A 22766-nucleotide genomic window follows, 5' to 3' on the forward strand; every position below is an offset into this window, starting at 1 on the left:
GTATTGAACCCTGCTTCCCGGGAGTCCACGAAAAATGTGCCCAAATATGGGCGGGAATTATACAGGAAACAAAGTTTCCTAATAAGGAAGAGAAACGAGAACAATAAGGTCCCATTTACGTCAGGTGGATTCCCTTATTTAAATCTCGGCAATTACAGTTGTCCACACCTTCCTATCAAAGTCAACAACAGTAGGCTTTGGCTTGCCTTATGACGAACTGATTTATGTTGCCCCGACCAATTGCCCAGAGAGATACAAATTTACTAATACAAATTTTTATTTCCCTGTAAGTTTACATTGTGATTATGTAATTACAAAAATGAGTTGCAGTGCAAAGAGAGCCACTATCATGCCTTGGCATTATGATGAAGAGGACAGACTCCCGAGGAAGAAAATAGGGAAAATTCGTCACTGATGCTCTAGGCAAGGGTAGAGCGAGACATCCTCACACCTGGTTAAGGAATTCAGTCAATTTGGCCAAAATTAAGTTCTAGTTGAAAGAAGGGAAAGTCTATTAAGTATCCCTTCTGTAGTGTTTCTCACTCCTTACACTGGACATATCCTTAAAATTTTAAATACAACATCTGTTAACTTCACTCATAATTATATATATTATAATTATATCATAGATCATAATTATAGATTATGTGATTTAAATTTCGGTTGTAATTCTATATTTTTGCAAGTGTGGTCTGAGAAGCATTATGTTGAGAGGTGGGCGTGTCTCCTCTGTTGCTAAGGGTCGCCGCCCACTGTAAAATTGGAGGGTAATTTTGAAATAAGCATTCAACATACTGAATGCTGATTTCAGTATGTGAGGGGCTCTTGATCTAGGGAATTGGATCTGTGCTCCGGTTCCCTGAATTGAGCCTGAATACCTTCCATATCCCCCTCCAACATGCGCTGTATAGTCCTACGGGTTTAGCACTCCCCCATGATTATAATAATAATAATGATATACAGTTACTGCACAACAGGTTTTTTTCAGTCTAATACAGGTGAATATAAACTGGAGACAGTAGTAGTTTTGGCGTGATCTGTCCGTCACCTTTGATAGATGGCTGATCCCTGAAGCCATACTGTACTAACCTATGTGTGGCTGCAAGGGTCGATTCACAGCTGGTCTCACCCTTTAGCTGGTACCTACTAGATTCACTCCTGACTTCGAGAGCCTTGTCGTACCTCTTCATAATGCTGTGTATGGATCCTTCCTCGACCACGTTATTCTCCAGTTTGTTCCACTTCCTGACTACTCTAAGGCTGAAGAAATGCTTCCTAACATTTCCCGACTTATCTGAGTTTTCAGCTTCCAGCTGTACCTTTGTGTTCCTGTTTCCCATCATTCAAACAATGTCCTTATTGATCCCGTCAATTTCTTTCAGTATTTTATATGCTGTTATTGTGGAAAATACTGTATATATTTTCCGGAAATACGGTAATTTATAGGTAAATAGATGGCCTATACTGTATTTAATAATATTTATCATAGAAAACGGAAAGCCTGCGTCTGGGCAGGAGACTCGCCATCTTGGTTTTGAATTGGATATAACGTTAGTGTAATGGGAAGGAATTTTCGTGCTCTAGAGGTTAAAATTGGGCTGACACCTCTCAAATAGGAGGCGAAATTGGTGGATGTGCATTCCTGCATAACTTGAGATATCAGACGACTGGACAAGACAGCTCCAGGAACCTCAGATAAGCTCTCTAGATTTGTGTATAATTCTGGCCAGTGTTTTCATAAATTTAGTTAGAGTGAGGTTTTCCGAGTATGATACACATTAATCTCCACTCAAATTGGTGAGTGATATTAAGATATATTTTCTTTCTGTTATGTAATTGTGTATATCTATAATTATTCTTTAATTTTTAATATACAGTCCACAAATTTATATATTTACCAGTATTCCTGGTGTATGTATATTTCATTTAATTAATAGGTCCAGAGCAACTTGTGGTTATGACAGTGGTAGGTATTGAAGGGGGACATTTTTTGCGGCCTAGGTGTCCCAAATTCCTACTTGTCTATGTAACATTGATAAATAATAATTATCTTTGTTATCATTTTCTGTTATGTATATAATGAGTTACATTCAGATAAATGCAATTTTCCACATTTATCATATCCCCCCTAGCCCTCTTGTCTCCAGTGTCGTCAGGTTGAGTTCAACTGTCTCCCAGCATGCATAAAGGGGATTACCACTAGACCCCTGGCTGTCATCAAGCAGGCACTGGACAGGCACCTGAAGTCAGTACCTGACCAGCCGGGCTGTGGGTCATACGTTGGACTACGTGCGGCTAGCAGTAACAGCCTGGTTGATCAGGCCCTGGTCACAGACCGGGCCGCGGGGGCGTTGACCCCCGGAACTCTCTCCAGGTATACTCCAGGACATAACCCTGAAATTGCTGACCTAGAAAATGTACAGAGAACCTTCACGGCGCACATAACGGAGATAAAACACCTCAATTACTGGGAGCGCTTGAAGTTCCTGAACCTGTACTCCCTGGAACGCAGGCAGGAGAGATACATGATTATATACACCTGGAAAATCCTAGAGGGACTAGTGCCGAACTTGCATACGAAAATCACTCACAACGAAAGCAAAAGACTCGGCAGACGATGCAACATCCCCCAATGAAAAGCAGGGGTGTCACTAGCACTTTAAGAGACAATATAATAAGTGTCAGGGGGCCCGAGACTGTTCAACTGCCTCCCAGCATGCATAAGGGGGATTACCAATAGACCCCTGGCTGTCTTCAAGCAGGCACTGGACAAGCACCTAAAGTCGGTACGTGACCAGCCGGGCTGTGGCTCGTACGTTGGATTGTGTGCAGCCAGCAGTAACAGCCTGGTTGATCAGGCTCTGATCCACCATGAGGCCTGGTCACAGACCGGGCCGCGGGGGCGTTGACCCCCGGAACTCTCTCCAGATAAACTCCAGTCTTGTTGCAAGCCTCTGCACTTTCTCCAATTTCTTGACATGCTTGACCAGGTGTGGATTCCATACTGGTGCTGTATACATACTCCAATATGGGCCTGACTTACATAGTGTACAGTGTTGAGTGACTCTTTACTTATATGTGCAAAATAAGCCACGGGGGTTTGAAAAACATCAGCTCAAGCCTTTTCACACTTCGTACTTCGTCAGGAGCTATGCCGTGTTACAAGACTGACAGTAGACAGGTTGAGGGGGAATTTTTCTCAGAGGCGAGGTGGGGCGTCTGACACTGGTCCATTCCTTAGACTTCGTTTTTTCATGTCCTTGACCTGAAGGTTTGAATCTGCATGTCCCCTCAGGTCTTGTTATGTTAGACTCTAATGTAGTGGTGCAACGTGTGACTATTATTATTTTTCACGTATATTGAGCTTTTTTATGATAAAAAGGTATAAAAAATATAAATAACAACCCCACTACCAGCAAGGTTCAGTAACATCAAGGATGCACAGCAGACAAACATCTTAGTATGTAGTATTTGATATCATCTATTGATACAGGTCAATAAAATTTATATACACTTATAACTGTATAAACATGAAAAGAAAGTGCTTGAAAGACTTGGTCATCACATACATTTCAATACAAACCTTAGTATTTCTTCTTCATCGTTGTGGTTGCATTTATAGTTTGGTGTGTGAGTGCTCGGGAAGTTTTCGGAAGAACTGACGATCAAGAATAATAAAAGCCTAAATAATAATAATAATAATAATAATAATAATAATAATAATAATAATAATAATAGTAGTAATAATAACATAATAATAATATTATTATTATTATTATTATACCTCACTTGTGTATGGGCGGTAGTGTTAAGGCACACGATAGTTTTTTAGCATTAGTTGTTGTATTAAGCATAGGAATGCTGTATAACCTTCTGGGTTTAGAGCTTCCCCCGAATATTATATATGTATTGAACTCAGCGAGACATTTGTTTGGGCAGAGAGTGAGGATATAGGACCATGGTACATGCGTGGTTGTTAGGGCTGCAAGTCACCTGAACACTAATAGTCAAAGATGTCTTAAATCCCTAATGTAAGGATTAAAGTGAACTCATACTGAGATATACACCCCTCCAAGTAAAAATACACTATTTCTCTCAGTACATAAACATTGAGAATATATAGAGTGATTGGTTGGGCGAGACTGAGCTCGATAGAGGCTTGATTCAGGCAGGGTTGGCAGTGGGAAGGGACTCTTCTTTAACATGGGAGTGGATGGAAGATGTGCGATCTCAGGTATGTTGCTGGGTGGGAGACCCAAGATCGTGTTCAAATGTGGGCGTGGGTGAGAAACACATGTACGCTTTCAAATCTGCCAAGGGTGGAAAGCATATGTGCAGTTTAGGTGTAGGTGGGAGGCACATGTACAAATTCAGGTGTGGGCGGGGATGGGAGGAGGACATGGAGGCGGTGCATGGAGTATATCCTGGCCGAAGTGTAGATCCTCAGCCCAAGGAGCCTGAGGACGTCATGGCAGTGAGTCTGGTAGTTCAGCACCTCCCTGAAGGGTGTTCTGAAGCGCCACAGACGAGCCTGGTACTTGAGGTTCCTCGTAGTCCCGTATGTCCCCCTCGCATGACTTGCTTCTTGAGCTGACCTGAAGTTGTCTTGACCTGATTTGAGATTGTCTTGAGCTGAGTCTTGGAGCGAGGAGCCCTGCCTGGAGATGCTGAGAAGCAGCAACCGCTTCTCTGACACCGGCAGACGTAGGAAGCTGAAGAGCTCTGTGACGGAAGTCTCAATCTCCTCCAGAAATGACTCGTATAACACCATCCTGAACCTGTCACGAATGAGAGACCTAGTGAGGAATAAACCACACGAGTAGCGAAGGCTACTTGAGCTGCATGATCCATGTGGGTTCAGCGCTTAGTTTTGATTGTAACACAAATAACCCGCACAGGAGAGAAGGGCTTACGACGACGTTTCTGTCCGACTTGAACCATTTACAAAGTCACACTGTGTGACTTTGTAAATAGTCCAAGTCAAGGTGTGACTTTGTAAATGGTCCAAGTCGAACCGAAACATCGTCGTAAGCTCCTTTCCCCTATGTGCGGGATATTTGTGTATTGTTCCAGTCACGGTATTGCGCCTTTTTGTTATTTGAATGTAATGATAATAATTATACTTTATTAGAATGCTGAATAACCCAGAATACAAGCATCTGAGGCTGTAGCTTAGTTTACGCCTAAATTGGCCACTGAACCTCACGATGGTACTCGTAATAACTTTGCAACGGTTAGAGAGCAATAATTAGTCTCTCACCTGTGTGGGTACAACTGACGGAGGTGAGGCAGGAGGAGGAGGTCCTGGTGGAGGTGAGAGCACAGGTAGGCTGGATCACGACAGGACCGGGCGCTACACCACGATACTCGCGCTCGGGAACTGGCCATACATGAAAATACATGACGTATATGATGGGGTAAGAAGACGTAACATGTTATGAGTACCATGCGAACATTAAGACAATGTTGTTTTACACTTTTAGTACGAATGTGGCTTATCACTGGTGAAAACCCTAGTGTATAATACCAACAGATTTTGGCTAAAGACACAAGAACATTTTATTATGGAGTGAACAAGAGCCCAGGACCGAAACGTTTGTATAACAAATTGTCCAAAGTGTTTGTTCCAGTGTCTTAATCATGATTTATCATTCTCGGTGAGTTGGCCTCTGAAGATTTAATTCGGATTATTAGTCCCCGAGAGTTAATAACCCAAGAAATCCAAACATCTAGTTGTCCTACCTGAGTGGCTAGTTTATTGTACACCTCATGCTCATCCTGTGAGCGGTAGCACAAAACCCACGATTACAGAGGTCACAATGGGTCTTTATCGGAAAGCCAAACAGTGTAGCTATTCCCGTTAGGGTCTTCCCTCAAAGCCTTCCTTCATCTTGGGTTCATACAGCTCTTGGGCTGTCATGACTTCTACAACCCAGCAATAACAATACATGAATAATAAGTTGCTTAGGACTGGGGTTTACTCAGCCTTGTACTGAATGATCCATATGGATCACTCAGTACAAGACGTGGTGGTGGCTTGATCTTCCGTCTGCTGAGCGCCAGAGTTAATTTAGTATCTTTATTATACATCCCATACCCATCCTGTTGGCGGTAGTCAAAAGATTAGTACAGAGGTACATAATGGGTCCAGGGACTGGGCCCCAAAGTTTTAATAGTTGAGCAAGTTGCAAAGGTAATGAACTCCAGGTAGATGAGCGCCAGACAGATGCGCTTTGCAACTAAATATTAATGCATGACTGATCAAAGTACCAAGGTTCACGCAGTTATATTTATGACATAAAAGTAGCATCAATGCATGACATACCTATCATAGAATAAAAGTCCACACGGACCTCGGGCCGTCGTATTTGCCCTCGAACCCAACAACAGCACCAAAGTGTGATTCACGCAGCACGAGTGTGTCACGTCACCATACTTTTTTTTTAACATATAAGATAAGATAAGATAAGATTTCGTTCGGATTTTTAACCCCGGGGGGTTAGCCACCCAGGATAACCCAAGAAAGTCAGTGCGTCATCGAGGACTGTCTAACTTATTTCCATTGGGGTCCTTAATCTTGTCCCCCAGGATGCGACCCACACCAGTCGACTAACACCCAGGTACCTATTTGCTGCTAGGTGAACAGGACAACAGGTGTAAGGAAACGTGTCGAAATGTTTCCACCCGCCGGGAATCGAACCCGGGCCCTCCGTGTGTGAAGCGGGAGCTTTAGCCACCAGGCCAGGCTCTGTTGTTGGGAAGACATGTGGGACTAAAAGATAATGAATCTGGTATAAAGTGAGAGCTGTCACAGTTGCTCTTTGCTAATGACAGTTTTTGTGGGAGATTTTGAAGAGAAGTTGCATAGGGTAGGTTTGTCAGGAAACAGGGCAAGTGTTTCTTGACGAGGGTTTTTGTCATATGATGACCCACAGCTGGAGCTTTTGGCCATCTGACCGAGGCTTTTCATTGGCTTACCGGTCCACCCCTTTAAAAAATATTGTTACGATTATAACTAATAATTAATTAGTTGCATAGGTTGGTCAAGGATATTGATAGGCTCCTGATAATTAGGGTTCACACGGCCCTCGGGCCGTCGTGACACCTTAAACAATACATGAATACCTGAGGACAGCTCTGGGGTCACGCACTAGGTAGACCACCTGCAAGTCCAGCGACGCCTCCTCCAGCAGCGGCAACACCCACTCCAGCCCCAGACGCAACACCTGCAACGTCACACTGTATTTATATTAAGCGTTAAATTCACGTGGTTACTTAGATCAGAGTAATGCAGGCTTGATCCTCAGTTCGCTAATATACAATATAGTTAATCTCACGGCATGAATGCTTTCTCAGAGCAGTGAATTTCTGAAGTGAAAGTTATTTACATAGCCTCAATAAGGAGAAAAAAATTATAAAAAGACAGCAAAAAAGGTGACTGGTTCACGGTCATACTTCAAATAGTAGAATAAAATCCTCTATATAGTAACTGGAATAACTCGTAACTGCTTTACAGACTGGTCCGTCCTGGAGTAAGTTTATTCAGGTATACCCCTCAAGGAAGGTTCCTTGATGTTGGTGAGGGGCTCTTGATTTAGGGAATTGGATCTGTGCTCCAGTTCCCCGAATTAAGCCTGAATGCCTTCCACATCCCCCCCCCCAGGCGCTGTATAATCCTCCGGGTTTAGCGCTTCCCCCTTGATTATAATAATAATAATATTCAGGTATACATGAATACGGTTACATAGATTATCATACATAGCAGCATATGTGTAGAGAACCTGGGATAACCCAAAAAAAATCATACGGAGTGACTTAACAAGACTCTTCAGTAATTTGTTTATAGTCACTAATGTTGTTAGTGAATGATGTTTTAGTAAATATTTATACAGAAGACGTGATAAGGATGGAAACGTAGAAGTAATATATTTATGGTGTGATTACACGAGCACTATCGTTCAACTCGCCGAATAAAGGAGTTTGAACCCGGTTATAGGACTGACTTGCCATTGATTCGAACCCTCCATTGGGAAAATTGTTTACAGTCGTTTCCTTACGATTTCGCTAGTCGTTCATTATGTAAAAGTTATTGATGGATGTTACAAAAAACGCGATATCTAATAATGATGGAGATCTCCAGTGAATACTAGAAAGGACTGCCCTTCTAGCATCCAGCCTGTTACTGGGTTTTTGTAACAAATAGTCAGTATCCTGGTCCAATTATCCATTAGAATTTAGCAAGATTCATTAGTGCTTCAGGATTACAACTGATAGGCTACTAACTAAAGAAATTAAAATTTAATAAGTTTATTAATAATAAATTTGTCTAGGCGTATAATATCAAAGTAAATTAAAGTAATCAACTGAATATAATATAGGATAAAAGTTGCTACACTTCTCTGGTGTACAGTAGTATTGTGCTGAAGGCACATATCACATCTTTATGGCTTTTAAGTACCGTCTGGTACATTGTTAGCATTTAATAACATAATACTAATATATATAAGTAAGTTTGTGTGTATGTGTGTAAGTGCTCTAAGTAGTTCGCTATGTCTCAAGACTCGGCTAGACTTAACCAGTGACTGACTAAAAGTACAAATTAGGTCAGAAGCTACAGCTCAGGACCTGAGTTTCTCAGAGTGTCTATGTGACACACAACCTCAGTACAACGTCGAAAGTCACTAAGTCTAGGCTATGTTCTGTGACCCCTCAGGGAAGGTTCCTTGATGTTGGTGAGGGGCTCTTGATTTAGGGAATTGGATTTGTGCTCCAGTTCCCCGAATTAAGCCTGAATGCCTTCCACATCCCCCTCCCAGGCGCTGTATAATCCTACGGGTTTAGCGCTTCCCCTTGATTATTATAAAAATAATATGTTCTGTGAACAGAGTTACACAGAACCAACAACGAGAAAGCGACAGAGACGATCTTCCAACAAGGGCCAGCAATGGAGAGCTAGAGAGGCACATCTTGTTGGAAGCAACGTCAAACAGACAAGAGTGAGCGCAGGCCAGGCAGTCTCTCCTCCAGGTGAGGTGTGATCACCCCACCCTGATCACGTGACTCTCCGTGGACTGCTGCTGCCCAGCAACACAGAAGCTGGCAGCAAAACGAACGGAACGATGATTACAGTAGTTAGACAATGCTGTCAACTACTTAACACTCTCGAACTAATAATATAACTAAGTCAAATAATAATATAAAGCAATATATTTACGATTTAGCTAATATCGCAAATATAATCAATATAAAATTATATGAACAGGTAATATACATTATATACATTGTGACCCATTCAGGGGTTGCAAAAATGGAGTATATATACTAACCTTGACCACGTGAAGGCTAGAGCTGCGACACACTTGGCTGACAAAGGCAGGATTGGAGCAGGAGGCATTCCCCAGTTCTACCTGCTGGTACTCTTGCTGCGGCAGTTCCTGTTGGGTTTCTGGCTCCTGCTGCTGGTTGAGTTCCTTCTGGAGCTGATCCTGGTGGTGGTTTCCTTGATCATGGTGATGCTCCTGATAGTGCTCTTCTTTCTGCTGCTGTTTTTGCTGGTTCACTTGCTTCTTCGGTTGTCCCTGATGGTTTTTTTCTTTCTGTTGCTGTCCCTGTTGGTTTCCTGGCTTCTTCTGCTGTTCCTGTTGGTTTCCCGGCTTTCGCCGCTGTTCCTGTTGGTTTCCTGACCTCTTATGCTGTTCCTGTTTGTTTCCTTGTTTCTGTTGATCTTCCTGTTGGTTTTCTTGCATCTTCTGCGATCCCTGCTGACTTTCTTGCTTTTCCCTCTCCTGCTGGTGGCAGAGAGAGGCGAGGCGGGTGTTCCAGCGGAGGTACCAGTGTTGGCTGGCCATGTAAGCCACCTGCTGGGGGTGACACTGCAAGCGACAGACGAAGAGATCCCTCAGGAGGGTAAGGGCCGCCTGCGTAGAGCTGTCGTTGACCCTCAGCACATTAATCTTCCACTGGTGCAACGGCTCATAGCTGCCACATGACGGAAACACAGTAGAGTGTCAAGTCTCGAAATCAGCGAACGGAGAATAGAACTTCCACAAGTAAATGTAAGAATATTAATACAGCTCAGAGGCAGCACCATACACGCACAGCCACAACTTAGTTGTAAATGGTATGGTGACACCGATAAACTGTGGAAATGGACCTTAATAACATTTCTAGGTATTTATTAAAGGAAACGTTTCGCCACGATATGAAATGAGTGTAATACATTTATTTTGGTGATGTAACTATGCCCAGTGAGGTCTGACAAAGACCCATTATGATCTCTATAATTGTGTTACCGCTCAGGAAATGAGAATGAGGGGGCACAATAAATTAGGCGCTCAACTAAAACCAGTGGCTTCACCAGTCGTGTTCAGTCCTAATTCATCAGGACTAATTAGGATCGATGAAGCCAGTTGTGGCGAAACGTTTCTTTTAGCAAGTATCCTGAACTGTACACGTCTCATTCCCCACATGTCCAGGACTTATTTCAACAGATGTGACCAAATTAAGTGACTCCATTACCCTTGAGAGGTGTATTACATTGAAGTAATCTGATTAGCTTACAGTGTTAGAGTCCAGCCCCTGGACCCGTTATGTAACCTCTGTGACTGCCACCCACAGGATGGGTACAAAGTGACTGTCACTTAGAAGATGGGTATGGAATATATAACATAGCTAATAAAAACTATCAATATGTATCTCACTTGTATATATATATATATATATATATATATATATATATATATATATATATATATATATATATCAAATATATATATATTTGATATTTTGGACTTGAGCATGCATGAATTTAGAAGTACAGCCTCTCCTCACTTAGTGACGTACTCGTTTAGTGATGACTCAGACTTATGACGGGCTCTCTGACCAGTATGCATACCTAAATAATGTATATTAGTTGGTTTCCTCAATTCTATTTATTACAATACATGTACAGTACACTACTGTATAAACATTTAAAAATACACCAGAAATATTATAAATGGTGGAGAGGTGACATTAAAACAATATCAAAGATGGTTGACACTAATCCACTACCATTATAGTATACTCCTCAGCGACGCATTCATTTACTGACGTGGTCTTAGGAATGGAACTCCGTCGTTAAGTGAGGAGAGGCTGTAATGACAGAGATTTAGAGAGTTTAGGAATTGTGGAAAATTGCATTTATCTGTATGTATCATTATATACATAACAGTAAATAACAATGATAATTAATATTTATCAGTTAGACAAGTAGGAATTTGGGACACCTAGGTCACAAAAATGTCCCCCTTCGATACCTACCACTGTCATATCCAAAAGTTGCTCTGGACCTATTAATTAAATGAAATATACATACACCAGGAATACTGGTAAATATATAAATTTGTTAAAGGTAGTAGGTTGGTAGACAGCAACCGCCCAGGGAGGTACTACCGTCCTGCCAAGTGAATGTAAAACTGAAGCCTGTAACTGTTTTACACGATGGTAGGATTGCTGGTGTCTTTTTTTTTTCTGTCTCATACACATGCAAGATTTCAGGTATGTCTTGCTACTTCTACTTACACTTAGGTCACACTACACATACATGTACAAGCATATATATACACACCCCTTTGGGTTTTCTTCTATTTTCTTTCTAGTTCTTGTTCTTGTTTATTTCCTCTTATCTCCATGGGGAAGTGGAACAGAATTCTTCCTCCGTAAGCCATGCGTGTTGTAAGAGGCGACTAAAATGCCAGGAGCAAGGGGCTAGTAACCTCTTCTCCTGTATATATTACTAAATGCAAAAGGAGAAACTTTCGTTTTTCCTTTTGGGCCACCCCGCCTCGGTGGGATACAGCCGGTGTGTTGAAAGAAGATATATATATATATATATATATATATATATATATATATATATATATATATATATATATATATATATATATATATATATATATATATATATATATATATACATATATTGTTGTTTTTTCAACAAACCGGCCGTATTCCACCGAGGCAGGGTGGCCCAAAAAGAAAACGAAAGTTTCTCTTTTTAAATTTAGTAATTTATACAGGAGAAGGGGTTACTAGCCCCTTGCTCCCGGCATTTTAGTCGCCTCTTACGACACGCATGGCTTACGGAGGAAGAATTCTGTTCCACTTCCCCATGGATATATATATATATATATATATATATATATATATATATATATATATATATATATATATATATATATATATATATATATATATATATATATATAGTGGGGGGGGTTGAAGAGGGTTGGAATAGTTTTAAAAATGCAGTATTGGAATGTGGGGCAGAAGTTTGTGGTTATAGGAGGGTGGGGGCAGGAGGAAAGAGGAGTGATTGGTGGAATGATGAAGTAAAGGGTGTGATAAAAGAGAAAAAGGTAGCTTACGAGAGGTTTTTACAAAGCAGAAGTGTTATAAGAAGAGCAGAGTATATGGAGAGTAAAAGAAAGGTGAAGAGAGTGGTGAGAGAGTGCAAAAGGAGAGCAGATGAAAGAGTGGGAGAGGCATTGTCAAGAAATTTTAATGAAAATAAGAAAAAATTTTGGAGTGAGTTAAACAAGTTAAGAAAGCCTAGGGAAAGTATGGATTTGTCAGTTAAAAACAGAGTAGCGGAGTTAGTAGATGGGAAGAGGGAGGTTTACCTGGAGTTTACCTGGAGAGAGTTCCGGGGGTCAACGCCCCCGCGGCCCGGTCTGAGACCAGGCCTCCTGGTGGATCAGAGCCTGATCAACCAGGCTGTTGCTGCTGGCTGCACGCAAACCAACATACGAGCCACAGCCCGGCTGATCCGGAACTGACTTTAGGTGCTTGTCCAGTGCCAGCTTGAAGACTGCCAGGGGTCTGTTGGTAATCCCCCTTATGTGTGCTGGGAGGCAGTTGAACAGTCTCGGGCCCCTGACACTTATTGTATGGTCTCTTAACGTGCTAGTGACACCCCTGCTTTTCATTGGGGGGATGGTGCATCGTCTGCCAAGTCTTTTGCTTTCGTAGTGGGTGATTTTCGTGTGCAAGTTCGGTACTAGTCCCTCTAGGATTTTCCAGGTGTATATAATCATGTATCTCTCCCTCCTGCGTTCCAGGGAATACAGGTTTAGGAACCTCAAGCGCTCCCAATAATTGAGGTGTTTTATCTCCGTTATCCGCGCCGTGAAAGTTCTCTGTACATTTTCTAGGTCGGCAATTTCACCTGCCTTGAAAGGTGCTGTTAGTGTGCAGCAATATTCCAGCCTAGATAGAACAAGTGACCTGAAGAGTGTCATCATGGGCTTGGCCTCCCTAGTTTTGAAGGTTCTCATTATCCATCCTGTCATTTTTCTAGCAGATGCGATTGATACAATGTTATGGTCCTTGAAGGTGAGATCCTCCGACATGATCACTCCCAGGTCTTTGACGTTGGTGTTTCGCTCTATTTTGTGGCCAGAATTTGTTTTGTACTCTGATGAAGATTTAATTTCCTCATGTTTACCATATCTGAGTAATTGAAATTTCTCATCGTTGAACTTCATATTGTTTTCTGCAGCCCACTGAAAGATTTGGTTGATGTCTGCCTGGAGCTTTGCAGTGTCTGCAATGGAAGACACTGTCATGCAGATTCGGGTGTCATCTGCAAAGGAAGACACGGTGCTGTGGCTGACATCCTTGTCTATGTCGGATACAAGGATGAGGAACAAGATGGGAGCGAGTACTGTGCCTTGTGGAACAGAGCTTTTCACCGTAGCTGCCTCGGACTTTACTCTGTTGACGACTACTCTCTGTGTTCTGTTAGTGAGGAAATTATAGATCCATCGACCGACTTTTCCTGTTATTCCTTTAGCACGCATTTTGTGCGCTATTACGCCATGGTCACACTTGTCGAAGGCTTTTGCAAAGTCTGTATATATTACATCTGCATTCTTTTTGTCTTCTAGTGCATTTAGGACCTTGTCGTAGTGGTCCAATAGTTGAGACAGACAGGAGCGACCTGTTCTAAACCCATGTTGCCCTGGGTTGTGTAACTGATGGGTTTCTAGATGCGTGGTGATCTTGCTTCTTAGGACCCTTTCAAAGATTTTTATGATATGGGATGTTAGTGCTATTGGTCTGTAGTTCTTTGCTGTTGCTTTACTGCCCCCTTTGTGGAGTGGGGCTATGTCTGTTGTTTTTAGTAACTGTGGGACGACCCCCGTGTCCATGCTCCCTCTCCATAGGATGGAAAAGGCTCGTGATAGGGGCTTCTTGCAGTTCTTGATGAACACAGAGTTCCATGAGTCTGGCCCTGGGGCAGAGTGCATGGGCATGTCATTTATCGCCTGTTCGAAGTCATTTGGCGTCAGGATAACATCGGATAGGCTTGTGTTAATCAAATTTTGTGGCTCTCTCATAAAAAATTCATTTTGATCTTCGACTCTCAGTCTGGTTAGCGGCTTGCTAAAAACTGAGTCATATTGGGACTTGAGTAGCTCACTCATTTCCTTGTTGTCATCTGTGTAGGACCCATCTTGTTTAAGTAGGGGCCCAATACTGGACGTTGTTCTCGATTTTGATTTGGCATAGGAGAAGAAATACTTTGGGTTTCTTTCGATTTCATTTATGGCTTTTAGTTCTTCCCGCGATTCCTGACTCCTAAAGGATTCTTTTAGCTTAAGTTCGATGCTTGCTATTTCTCTGACCAGTGTCTCCCTACGCATTTCAGATATATTGACCTCTTTTAGCCGCTCTGTTATTCTTTTCCGTCGCCTGTAAAGGGAGCGCCTGTCTCTTTCTGTTTTACATCTACTCCTCCTTTTTCTTAGAGGAATAAGCCTTGTGCATACATCGAGTGCTACCGAGTTAATCTGTTCTAGGCATAAGTTGGGGTCTGTGTTGCTTAGTATATCTTCCCAGCTTATATCGGTTAGGACTTGGTTTACTTGGTCCCACTTTATGTTTTTGTTATTGAAGTTGAATTTGGTGAATGCTCCCTCGTGACTAATCTCCTTATGTCGGTCTGGGGCTCCGCGCATACATGACTGAACCTCAATTATGTTGTGATCTGAGTATATTGTTTTTGATATGGTGATATTTCTTATCAGATCATCATTGTTAGTGAAGATGAGGTCTAGTGTATTCTCCAGTCTAGTAGGCTCTATTATTTGCTGGTTTAAATTGAATTTTGTGCAGAGATTTAAAAGCTCGCGTGAGTGTGAGTTTTCATCAGAGCTGCCTCCTGGTGTTATTACTGCAACAATATTATTTGCTATATTCCTCCATTTTAGGTGCCTTAAGTTGAAATCCCCCAGGAGCAAGATATTGGGTGCAGGAGCTGGGAGATTTTCCAGACAGTGGTCAATTTTTAACAGCTGTTCCTGGAATTGCTGGGATGTTGCATCCGGAGGCTTGTAGACTATCACAATGACTAGGTTTTGGTTCTCGACCTTTACTGCTAAAACTTCCACTACATCATTTGAGGCATTTAGCAGTTCTGTGCAAACAAGTGACTCTGCAATGTACAGGCCAACCCCCCCCTTTTGCCTGTTCACTCTGTCACATCTGTATAGGTTGTAACCTGGGATCCATATTTCGTTGTCCAAGTGATCCTTTATGTGGGTCTCAGTGAAAGCCGCGAACATTGCCTTTGCCTCTGCAAGCAGTCCACGGATGAAAGGTATTTTGTTGTTTGTTGCTGGCTTTAGACCCTGTATATTTGCAAAGAAGAATGTTATCGGACTGGTGGTATTGTTGGTACTGGGGGGGGATTTTTTTTCCGGCATTAGTATCTGTATCTGTTGGTTTGGAGTGGAGGCCATCGACTGTGGTTCCACTCCAGGAATGACTGGATTTGGTGTACGATTTCTGCCATTTCCTGCCAGTTTTTTTTCTTCCTGGCACTAAAAAACCTCTCCCTCTTGAGTGGCTGTGGCTACCCAGGTTTTCCCATGGCCTGGATGTTTTGTATCTTTTTGTCCCCTTTAGATGGTATGCCTGGCAATTTAAGTTATAGCACAGTCTTTCCTGTACTGAAGAGGTACACAGTTCAGGGTGAAAAAGCTTACAGGAAGGGAGTTTGCATTTTCCTGTTGTCATATGGGCATGGCATTTCCTAGGGTGGTCATAGTTGCACGTCCCATCTGTTTTTCCAGATTTCCCATGCCAGCAGATACCGAGTGCATAGTATGTGCACAGGCTTGGTTTCCGTTTGCCTTGGGTTTCTGTGACTGTATTCCCTGTTGGTGCATGTTTCCCTGTCTTACTTCTATCCTCCCTAGCACCAACAATGGAGCTCCCACCATTTGTTTTTGGTAATATATCCTCACTATTGCTAGTGGAGTCCTCTTGTTTGCTATTTCCTGCGGTATTTCTAGTTTGCAATATTGGTTTTATCTTATCTTTGACTACACTTGTTTCCCTACTATGGCTCCTGTCCCCTATGAGGTCATTCATATGTATTCCTTCCTGCGTATAATTCCCGACTACCTGGACAAAATCTCCAGCTTCACCATTACTGTCTCCCAGGACAGCATCTCCAGCTTCCCCATTACTGTCTCCCAGGACAGCATCTCCAGCTTCACCATTACTGTCTCCCAGGACAGCACCTCCAGCTTCACCATTACTGTCTCCCAGGACAGCACCTCCAGCTTCCCCATTACTGTCTCCCAGGACAGCACTATCAGCCCCCCATTTACTGACTACCAGGACATCATCTCCAGCCTTACAGTTTCTGACTACATGGCCAGTATCAAGGGCAGTACCATTCAGCCCGGACTTTTTATGTTCCCATCTGTTGTAGAAAGCTTCCAGGTTTTCTATGAAAGCAGCTTTGATGTTGACCTCTTTTAATACCCTTGTGATTTTAGTCCACAGATTTATCTCATTTGGGCATACCCAAAAACACTTCCCTGTTTTAATACTGCTTGTAGCTAGTTCTTGGATATCTGCACAAGGGGCGTGACACCAATTTCCACAGAAATGACAATTTATGCATGTGGAAGCCCGTTTGTTTGACTGACCACAGACTACACACAGCTTCATAATGATTTGAATGGTTGATTTACTGCAATTCTACTAGCAACCTCTTGAATATTCTATTAATAACCTGCTAGGTGCACAACGAAACCGTTTGAAACCAGTCCAGGGTTCGGACCAGTCAAGGGTTCGGACCATTCAAGGGTTCGGACCAGTCAAGGGTTCGGACCAGTCTATCTGATCTGATCAGTGGGTCACTTATTTAAACCATACTGGTCGGTGATTTGAGCTAACACATGAAGGATCTACTGGAAATTATCTACCCGAGTAATATGTGATTTGATTGATACAAAAGTATAACTTGCGTGATGAAGAGCCGGTGACTGCTGGCAGCTCCTACAATGACGAACGGTCGAGCCACCACCTTTGTTTATCAATCGCTGTATCTAGCTTCTCTATTTTTTTTTTTTCCGTCTCCACCACAATAAATGCTATATTATCACTATAGTTGACTGGTGCAAATTTTGGAGGAAGGGCGCTTTTTCTGTAATAATAATTGCTTCTCGTTGTGTATATTGCGACCGCTGGTAACTACAGGTTATATGAAATTCACAGTAACGTCTCGTATTTCAAGAAAAAGAAACTAATGAAAGTCACTCCACTCCACTAAGTACCATTATAATACTGGTTAGTTGCTACTACAACACTGTATTCTGCTATTCACTGGTATCACTAGATTATATGCGAGTACACTAGCAGGCCAGGAAGATTATTAAAACAGCTGACCTGTGGTAAGTTTCTGGCGACTTCTGGCACCTGCCTCTATAGGCTTATCACTTCATTTACAAATTCACCTGTTTTCAAATGACACTTTAGCCTTTATCATCAATATACTAGGGAGCCACTGTAGTATACACTATACACTATGTATACTCAATGCTTTCAGGGAGACTTTCTTTCCTCTGACACAAAGTTCAATATTATTATTTTTCCACACGGGACAGGCCTATGATTCCCCTCTGGCAGTAAACTCTGCTAGGAAGTGCACACTAATTCTCCTTTTTTTACTCAGTATATAATGTTTTCCGCCCAAGATTGGTTCCAGGCGCTAGAGGGATGTATCGTATAGGATTGATGACACAAATTAAAGTTCTAGCACGTAAGAGCGACCGTGAAAACACCAGAAAAACCGGGAGCACAACGAGGCACGCTGACACGAATGGGGAGTTATTGTATTAGGTAGATGGCGAGAATATTTTGAGGAACTTTTAAATGTTGAGGAAGAAAGGGAGGCGGTAATTTCATGCACTGGCCAGGAAGGTATACCATCTTTTAGGAGTGAAGAAGAGCAGAATGTAAGTGTGGTGGAGGTACGTGAGGCATTACGTAGAATGAAAGGGGGTAAAGCAGCTGGAACTGATGGGATCATGACAGAAATGTTAAAAGCAGGGGGGATATAGTGTTGGAGTGGTTGGTACTTTTGTTTAATAAATGTATGAAAGAGGGGAAGGTACCTAGGGATTGGCAGAGAGCATGTATAGTCCCTTTATATAAAGGGAAAGGGGACAAAAGATATTGTAAAAATTATAGAGGAATAAGTTTACTGAGTATACCAGGAAAAGTATACGGTAGGGTTATAATTGAAAGAATTAGAGGTAAGACAGAATGTAGGATTGCGGATGAGCAGGGAGGCTTCAGAGTGGGTAGGGGATGTGTAGATCAAGTGTTTACATTGAAGCATATATGTGAACAGTATTTAGATAAAGGTAGGGAAGTTTTTATTGCATTTATGGATTTAGAAAAGGCATATGATATAGTGGATAGAGGAGCAATGTGGCAGATGTTGCAAGTATATGGAATAGGTGGTAAGTTACTAAATGCTGTAAAGAGCTTTTATGAGGATAGTGAGGCTCAGGTTAGGGTGTGTAGAAGAGAGGGAGAATACTCCCCGGTAAAAGTAGGTCTTAGACAGGGATGTGTAATGTCACCATGGTTGTTTAATATATTTATAGATGGGGTTGTAAAAGAAGTAAATGCTAGGGTGTTCGGGAGAGGGGTGGGATTAAATTATGAGGAATCAAATACAAAATGGGAATTGACACAGTTACTTTTTGCTGATGATACTGTGCTTATGGGAGATTCTAAAGAAAAATTGCAAAGGTTAGTGGATGAGTTTGAGAATGTGTGTAAAGGTAGAAAGTTGAAAGTGAACATAGAAAAGAGTAAGGTGATGAGGGTATCAAATGATTTAAAGAAAAATTGAATATCAAATTGGGGAGGAGGAGTATGGAAGAAGTGAATGTTTTCAGATACTTGGGAGTTGACGTGTCGGCGGATGGATTTATGAAGGATGAGGTTAATCATAGAATTGATGAGGGAAAAAAGGTGAGTGGTGTGTTGAGGTATATGTGGAGTCAAAAAACGTTATCTATTGAGGCAAAGAAGGGAATGTATGAAAGTATAGTAGTACCCACACTCTTATATGGGTGTGAAGCTTGGGTGGTAAATGCAGCAGCGAGGAGACGGTTGGAGGCAGTGGAGATGGCCTGTCTAAGGGCAATGTGTGGTGTAAATATTATGCAGAAAATTCGGAGTGTGGAAATTAGGAGAAGGTGTGGAGTTAATAAAAGCATTAGTCAGAGGGCAGAAGAGGGGTTGTTGAGGTGGTTTGGTCATTTAGAGAGAATGGATCAAAGTAGAATGACATGGAAAGCATATAAATCTATACGGGAATGAAGGAGGGGTAGGGGTCGTCCTCGAAAGGGTTGGAAAGAGGGGGTAAAGGAGGTTTTGTGGGCAAGGGGCTTGGACTTCCAGCAAGCATGCATGAGCGTGTTAGATAGGAGTGAATGGAGGCGAATGATACTTGGGGCCTGACGATCTGTTGGAGTGTGAGCAGGGTAATATTTAGTGAAGGGATTCAGGGAAACCGGTTATGTTCATATAGTCGGACTTGAGTCCTGGAAATGGGAAGTACAATGCCTGCACTTTAAAGGAGGGGTTTGGGATATTGGCAGTTTGGAGGGATATGTTGTGTATCTTTATACGTATATGCTTCTAAGCTGTTGTATTCTGAGCACCTCTGCAAAAGCAGTGATAATGTGTGAGTGTGGTGAAAGTATTGAATGATGATGAAAGTATTTTCTTTCTGGGGATTTTCTTTCTTTTTTGGGTCACCCTGCCTCGGTGGGAGACGGCCGACTTGTTGAAAAAAAAATGTATATATATATATATATATATATATATATATATATATATATATATATATATATATATATATATATATATATATATATATATATATATATATATATATATATATATATTATATATATATATATATATACACATTCACAAGGAAATGGTAAATCCGTAGGGTTGATGCAGTGAATGAGAAATGAGTACACGTGTGATATTGATAGTGTATGTAGTAATGCGACTTACCTGTAGAAGGTGCGAGGAAGAGCGTTGGCCAGCAGCTCTCCCAGGAAGGTTGACCCACTCCTCCAACTGCTGAGGAGTAGGATGACCCGTGGTGACCCCTGCTGACCTTGTTCTTTCTCTTCTGGCCTGTGGTGACATTGTTCCTCCTCTCCTGATTTTATTTGGCTGTGTTCCTCGTCTCTTGACCTCTGCTGACCCTCTTCATTGCCTCGTAACATCAGCTGACCTTGTATTTCCTGTCGTGAACTCTGCCCAGCTAGTTCCTTCTCTTTGTTGTCATGGTGAACATAACCCTTGCGTATGCGTATAATACGGTCGCTCATTTGATCAGTATTACAATCCCTGTCATTGTTCTTACACTGAACTGGTCTATGTTCATCCCTCTCCTGGATACTGTTTTGACGGATCTGGCTATTGACGTGATCCTCAGATGTGTTGCTTTGCAGACTCTTCTGGTCGTCGCTGTTGACGTGATCCTTAGTTGTGTTGCCTTGCAGACTCTGCTGGTGACGTGGTTGGTCGTCATGTCTTGCTTCAGCTTTATCAGTTCTCTTGTGTTCTGTGTCGTCCGCATTTCTGTAGTCCTTACTCATTTTTCTGCGAGCTTTGTCATCTTTGATCTGACTGTTAGTCATTTGAACGCTGGTGAAGCCAGAGTTGATGGTGTCGGTAGTATATGTCTTGACGAAACTAACCAATTTGAGATCATTCCTTCCTCTGAGATTATAATACAATTGTAGAAAGTCATGATATTCTTTAGTATGCATGTACTTTACCGGCATCCAGTTGTGCCTTCGTTGGAGAGGATCGTAACTACCATTGCCGAGGTCACCATCTCCCCGATGGGGTTGGAGGTCGTGTTTCCTCTGGCTGGCACCTTGCTTTAAGGCAGGGCCTGGAAGTGCCGCAGGGAGGGCCAGTAAGTGCCAGTAGCTAAGCACCATCATGGTGGACGCCCCACACAGTGCTGCAACACCCACCTGCAGCCGCGCCGCTACCCGCATCCCCCCACCTGCAACACGGATGATACACGCTCACCGAGCATACGCACGAATGCTGCACACGCATATATGAGTGATATACATACATATATGAAGGTTAGTTGGGTGACGATAAACGGGGACACAAATGAAACCAAACTATAATAAGGAGGAGCTTGACTAATACTAGTACTAGTATGAGAAACAACATCTGTTTAAGGGATAAAAATATTCAAATATTCTTGTCTGGTGGTGAAAACATTAAGTGCAGTCTTCATGACCTTAGCGTAGTCGGCAAGCTTTACATCCTATTACCTATCATTGAGGATCTTACACACGACACACGTCAGACCTAACATAGAGTAAGCAGCACCTGCCTGGGGTAAGTCTGGAAGTTAGCAACAGGACTTCTTCCAGAGCTGAGAAGGCGGGTCTACGAGGCTAGCCTAAAACAATTGAACATGATGACTTTAGAGGAGAGAGCTAGAGAAGACATGATAACTACTCACAAGACATGAGAGGTCCGACATGTCAAACAGACCTTGTGCTTGATGGGCTGGAGTTGAAAATAAGGGAAAACAAACGGAAGTTCAAGTTCTACTGTCTACAGCCGGTTGCTGGATACGAGTGTCTTCGTCCATAAGCTGTGTGTGAACTTGGTCATACCAAGGAACTGAGTCTTCACTCCCGTACGTGCAAACAGGTCAGTTTAGCCGTAAGGACCAGTCCTACAGTCGTACCAGCTAGAAGCAGGCAGTGTTCCTGGCACTTTTATTGCCAGTGTTCCTGGCACCCTCAGTAGCAGTGTTCCTGGCACCCTCAGTAGCAGTGTTCCTGGCACCCTCAGTAGCAGTGTTCCTGGCACCCTCAGTAGCAGTGTTCCTGGCACCCTCAGTGGCAGCGTTCCTGGCACCCTCAGTGGCAGTGTTCCTGGGACCCCTCAGTAGCAGTGTTCCTGGGACCCCTCAGTAGCAGTGTTCCTGGCACCCTCAGTGGCAGTGTTCCTGGCACCCTCAGTAGCAGTGTTCCTGGCATCCTCAGTAGCAGTGTTTCTGGTACCTTCAGTGGCAGTGTTCCTGGCACCCTCAGTAGCAGTGTTCCTGGCACCCTCAGTGGCAGTTTTCCTGGTACCCTCAGTGGCAGTGTTCCTGGCACCCTCAGTAGCAGTGTTCCTGACACCCTCAGTAGCAGTGTTCCTCGCACTCTCAGTGGCAGTGTTCCTGGCACCCTCAGTAGCAGTGTTCCTGGCACCCTCAGTAGCAGTGTTCCTGGCACCCTCAGTAGCAGTGTTCCTCGCACTCTCAGTGGCAGTGTTCCTGGCACCCTCAGTAGCAGTGTTCCTGGCACCCTCAGTAGCAGTGTTCCTGGCACCCTGTACCGTTACTACTCCAGTATCTGCCA

The 22766-nt window shown here is 42.7% G+C and overlaps 1 protein-coding gene across 1 annotated transcript in view; it reads right to left on the reverse strand.

Annotated features, from left to right (window-relative positions):
- Positions 1-8: 8 nt before the first annotated feature.
- LOC128693240 (uncharacterized) overlaps positions 9-22766 on the reverse strand; it is a 23060-nt gene continuing 302 nt past the window's right edge. Inside the window, exons 1-5 of the mRNA XM_070089347.1 lie at positions 20386-22766; positions 9327-9978; positions 7126-7226; positions 5261-5380; positions 9-4778 (exon numbers count right to left, since the gene is read on the reverse strand). The exon at positions 20386-22766 is cut by the window's right edge and continues 302 nt beyond it. Of these exons, the coding sequence (XP_069945448.1) occupies positions 4340-4778; positions 5261-5380; positions 7126-7226; positions 9327-9978; positions 20386-21389 (2316 nt within the window). The 5' untranslated portion in view covers positions 21390-22766 and the 3' untranslated portion in view covers positions 9-4339. The remainder of the gene's footprint in view (positions 4779-5260; positions 5381-7125; positions 7227-9326; positions 9979-20385) is intronic.

The sequence above is a fragment of the Cherax quadricarinatus genome, chromosome 28 (genome assembly GCF_038502225.1).
Source record: "Cherax quadricarinatus isolate ZL_2023a chromosome 28, ASM3850222v1, whole genome shotgun sequence".
In the NCBI taxonomy this organism is placed as follows: domain Eukaryota; kingdom Metazoa; phylum Arthropoda; class Malacostraca; order Decapoda; family Parastacidae; genus Cherax; species Cherax quadricarinatus.